General features: G+C 35.4%; 1 protein-coding gene across 1 annotated transcript in view; it reads right to left on the bottom strand.

The window, feature by feature from the left end:
• Positions 1–2710: 2710 nt before the first annotated feature.
• The window catches only part of LOC107563605 (beta-1,4-galactosyltransferase 7-like), an 11490-nt gene continuing 9323 nt past the window's right edge, over positions 2711–4877 (bottom strand). The window contains exon 6 of the mRNA XM_016248509.1: positions 2711–3786. Within this exon, the coding sequence (XP_016103995.1) occupies positions 3622–3786 (165 nt within the window). The 3' untranslated portion in view covers positions 2711–3621. The remainder of the gene's footprint in view (positions 3787–4877) is intronic.

A 4877-nucleotide genomic window follows, 5' to 3' on the forward strand; every position in this document is an offset into this window, starting at 1 on the left:
ATGCAGGTCGCTGCGAGCTCTGATGATCGATGATCCGTCAGCTTGTCTTGAGCCAACTTCAATACCTGCGCGCGGAGCTCCGACGGCGAGGTGTGCAGCGCATGCGCATCGGCGAGAGCCGCACTCATTCGCTGTCAATTACAGCCATTTTGTGTTGAGTAAAGAAATTCTGGATTTGACCAGAAAGAGTTTAACAACAAAACTAAATCTATGAAGGGTAGACCTACATTTAAAATGAGACTGGCGAAACTTCAGAACTGAATCTTTCTGATGTCTTACTGATCATGCAGTTGGTTATGCTGTGCTAATTTGTTTCATTTTATTGCTTTATGATTACTATCTATCTGTCTGTCTATCTGTCTGTCTGTCTGTCTGTCTGTCTGTCTGTCTATCTATCTATCTATCTATCTATCTATCTAGCTGTCTGTCTGTCTGTCTGTCTATCTGTCTGTCTGTCTATCTGTCTGTCTGTCTGTCTGTCTGTCTGTCTATCTATCTATCTATCTGTCTGTCTGTCTGTCTGTCTGTCTGTCTGTCTATCTATCTATCTATCTATCTATCTATCTATCTATCTATCTATCTATCTATCTATCTATCTATCTATCTGTCTGTCTGTCTATCTATCTATCTAGGCTATTTGGCGAAATAGGCGTGAGCACGTGAAAGGGTTTCATAAAATGTGTTCTGGTAACATTATTCTTGTTTTTTTTTTGTAAATTAATGGTCGCGTAATTCGTCACAATATTTATTTATTCATTGTTATTTTCTTGCTGTGATATGAAACGTAGCGTACCCATTTTAATAGAAATATGCCTATTTATGCTATTTACGTTAATAATTAGGCTATTCACACACACGGTAAAATGTTTTATTTAAAAAAACACGAAATATATATTTTTAAAACGATTCTGAAAGTATTTATTTGATAATGTGCATTTGAATGGCCTTGTATTTATTTTGTAGTGTATTACAATAAAAGCACTAGCATCGTCACTCGTAACGTCCAGTAAGAATTAAAGTCTACAAATGACTAAATTCGTTTATTATAAATAATAATAATAGCCTAATAATAAACAATACGCAAATAATAATTAATGCCATTAAAATCACTGCCACCTATGTCATTATTAGCCTATTATCATCCTATTATTGTCCTTGTTGTTTTAGCAAATGATTATTATCGGAATATCCTTTTATATATAAAGTGAATATATAATATATATAATATATAAAAAATTAATTTGCACATAAGTTAATACTGTACATTCGAATATGTAGATACCATATACATAGTCTATATTTCTATTTTCACATTCTATATTTCTACTCTATACTCGCATATATAGATACAGTCTATATTTCTATTTTTTTCATAGTCTATATTCCTACTACTGCAGCATAGTTTTTATTATTATGTTTCTTACATTGTATGTATGTATGTATATGTAGTTTGTGTATGTGTGTGTATAGCATTGCACTGTCTTGGCATTCATTGTGGACAGCAAAGTAAGAATTTCATTGCTCAGGGAAACTTGTTTTCCTCAATGGGTATATGACAATAAACGCTTTGAATCCCTTGAATATAATAATAGAGAGGTTTTTAAATAATTTGTTTAAATGTAAATTGAATGATCATCAAGAACATTCACTTGTCAACATATAGGCCTATAGCTACTTGACACATCAAGCACTCGTTTCTATTTTATGGATAGAAATCATCAGGAGAACTCAGGAATCTGAACTCATTCAGGGACTTTATGAGGGTGTCTTAATGAAGCAGACATAGATCAAGGCATTGATCTCGCAGCTTGACATGTCTGGAGTGCCTCTGCTTGTCTCATTTGTCAGTTACAAACGCAGTAAGTTGTTGAGAGAGGATGGAGGCTAATGGGGTGGATCAGAGTCTCGGAAACCCTGGACAGATGTCACCCTTTTGAGAAGGAACAATCGTGGCTCAGGAGCCACACAAAAGCCCCCCTGCTCAGGCCTTTCACAACCCACCCAGCGGAAACCCATGTGAACCACGTAGGGCACAGACCCCACTGAGCCCCAAAGCAGCCCGTCTCCAGCCCTCTTGTGCCTCCCTTCTCAGTCCCTCTGCATATAATTAATAGCTTTCTCTGGCCAATTTTGTCCCCTTTGCCTCAAATACAAATGGCCATTAACATCTATTAATTTCGCCTCTGGCAATTGATTGCAGATTGTGCAGAGCTGAAAGGCTATAACAGTTGGAGTTTTTGTAAGCACTCTGGGTGTGAAGGCGAGTTAAAATGTGATTATTGTTCCCCTGCCTGGAACTAGCTGGTGTTAAACCCTCTTTGAACACAGAGAAGCCAAGATTGGTTATTCTACTACTCATTAGCTGAGCCTAAATTAAATTGACGACCATCAATAGATGTTGACTTGAGGAACATGATGGAAAAATAGCATGTTCATGAATTCAGCTATTCACAATAAAAAATTACAGGACAAAGATACATTACAAAAAGCCTGAATTAAGCTGTCTAATTGTAAATCTTCTTAAATTATGTATAGAACTCAAATCTATTAGTAATGTTAATAGACGGCCACAGTCAACTCTTTTCTCATTGCTGAATAAATCATTTGCAGAAATGTTCAAAGTAGTTTTTTTAAACAGAAAACTAAATATTTTGGATATAATATAGAATAATGCTGTTCATTTTGATGCAGGGTTTGGTTTCAAAAGCACCTTCATGTGTGAAATAATCCCCAAAAGAATGGGAACAATCATCTGAGAAGATTGCATGCACGACGGTGTTATTGACATTGCTCTGCTGGTGAATGTGAAGTAGTACCCTGTATTTTAATAAAGACAGAGTAATTGCAATGGTATAGAGTCAAATTCTCTTTATTTTATGTCAAACATGTTCTGTGCAGTAGTGCAGCAGAGAGTACTGATTCACAGTTTCATTTCAGGCATTGCCAATAAAAATTATGTTGAGTCCGAATTGTATTAACATTTGCGCTGAAAGATGTTTTTTGGATATAGCTTCATGCCTCCAGTTCATAAGATCTATATATAATCCTGCAAGTGGAATTTGTAACAGCATTCCACGCATCTGAAACAAGGGACAAAAGTACAAAGACTGAAATTAGGAAACCTTCGTTTTTATATAAATACTTAATAATGTGCAAATACAATCGAAGTTCCCCCTAAATAACTTTCATATACATAATATTGTCTTTTTCAAGACATGATCTTGAATTCAAGCAAAAAGAAACAGAATTCTGTCGAGACATGGCTGAGGAAATACTCACAACAGTCCAAAACAGGCCACCGCTACAACTAAAAGATTATAAAACTCATCATTAAAAATCGGACACTTGGATGCTCGTACTTGAAATGTTGATGATGCAAACTCAGTGCAGTACCTGACATTGGTCCATAGTTCAGTTCAAAAATGAGGCAGCGCTTCATCATGGATGAAGCCAACAACACTGTCCTACAAAAATAAAACTTGGAGAAAGTTCTTTTCCCACAGTCACATATTCAAGTCCTTTAGGGTGATTTTTCAAGTGTGACTGGCACCAGTAATCTGTGAAAGCCTTCCTGCCGCCACAGAAGGAGAATGCATTTCTTTCTGGCTTTACGGGTCCTGCTTAAGCATATTTGCTGGACTGGCACCATGGGGTCAGGCTGACGTCACACTCTAGAAAGGTGTTGATGACAGTACACGGAGCTCCGCTGACGGTCACTTCCTGTCTGGACTCTACCTTGTAGCGGACGTTAGTCAGGCCACCCTCTGGGTCCACCTTAAACTGCTCCTGAAAACACAGGCAGATACGAATCTAAACATTAGGACATGGGTCTGCATAATGACAATGTGTCATGAGATAGAGATCCACAGATCGAAACAAGAAAACATCTGACTTTGTTTAGTAAAGTGAAATGTACTCATATTTTGGCGTGGACAGATCTACCTTGTATTAGTACGGTTTTCCAGATTCTACAATAATAGTTCAGTTGTAAAAACTACAAACCAATCCAAACTGAAGTATGGGAATGATGTAGAAACCAAAACTGCTCAAAACTGCAGACTACCTTTCAAAGGTTTGTGGTCGATACGATTTTTAACATGTTTTTGAAAGAATTCTCTTATGATTAAGTATGTGAAAAATTACCATTTAAAATAACTTTTTTTATTTGAATATATTTTACAATGTAATTTATTTCTGTGAATTTTCAGCATCATTACTCCAGACTTCAGTGTCACATGATCCTTCAGAAATCATTCTAATATGCTCTAGAGCTGCAACAAACGATTATTTTGATAATCGATTAATCTAACGATTATTAGAACGATTACTCTGTTAATCTACCGATTAATCGACTAATCGATTATTCCGCTGATTAATCGGTAGACATTTATTGATTATTAAGCTTTTGCAATTAGTTAAAATATTGAGTTATACATATTCTAACACATAAATTAAGGTAATCACTTCAGCTTTTGAAAGTCATATTATGTAATTACAGTTATACAATTAATTTATACAAATAAATATATTTGGCACACAAAATGAGATGGGCCAGAGAAACTCTCTTATTCACCATTTAATTAGCTATATGAAAGAGTAGCTGAATTACATATCCTTCTGCCTAAAATCTCTTTTGTAAGTCATATGGATAAGAAACTAAATAAAGGTTAAGTGATAAGACGTTTTATTTTTGGATAAACTATTTTATTCACAATATAATCTCTCTTAAAATACCTTATAGGGTTATGAGCAGTGTTGGGGAAAGTTACTTTTAAAAGTAATGCATTACAATATTGCGTTACTCCATAAAAAAGTAACTAATTACGTTACTTAGTTACTTTTTTATGGAAAGTAATGCGTTACGTTACTTTTGCGCT

This window comes from Sinocyclocheilus grahami, unplaced genomic scaffold, assembly GCF_001515645.1.
Source record: "Sinocyclocheilus grahami isolate Dianchi unplaced genomic scaffold, SAMN03320097.WGS_v1.1 scaffold880.1, whole genome shotgun sequence".
NCBI lineage: Eukaryota > Metazoa > Chordata > Actinopteri > Cypriniformes > Cyprinidae > Sinocyclocheilus > Sinocyclocheilus grahami.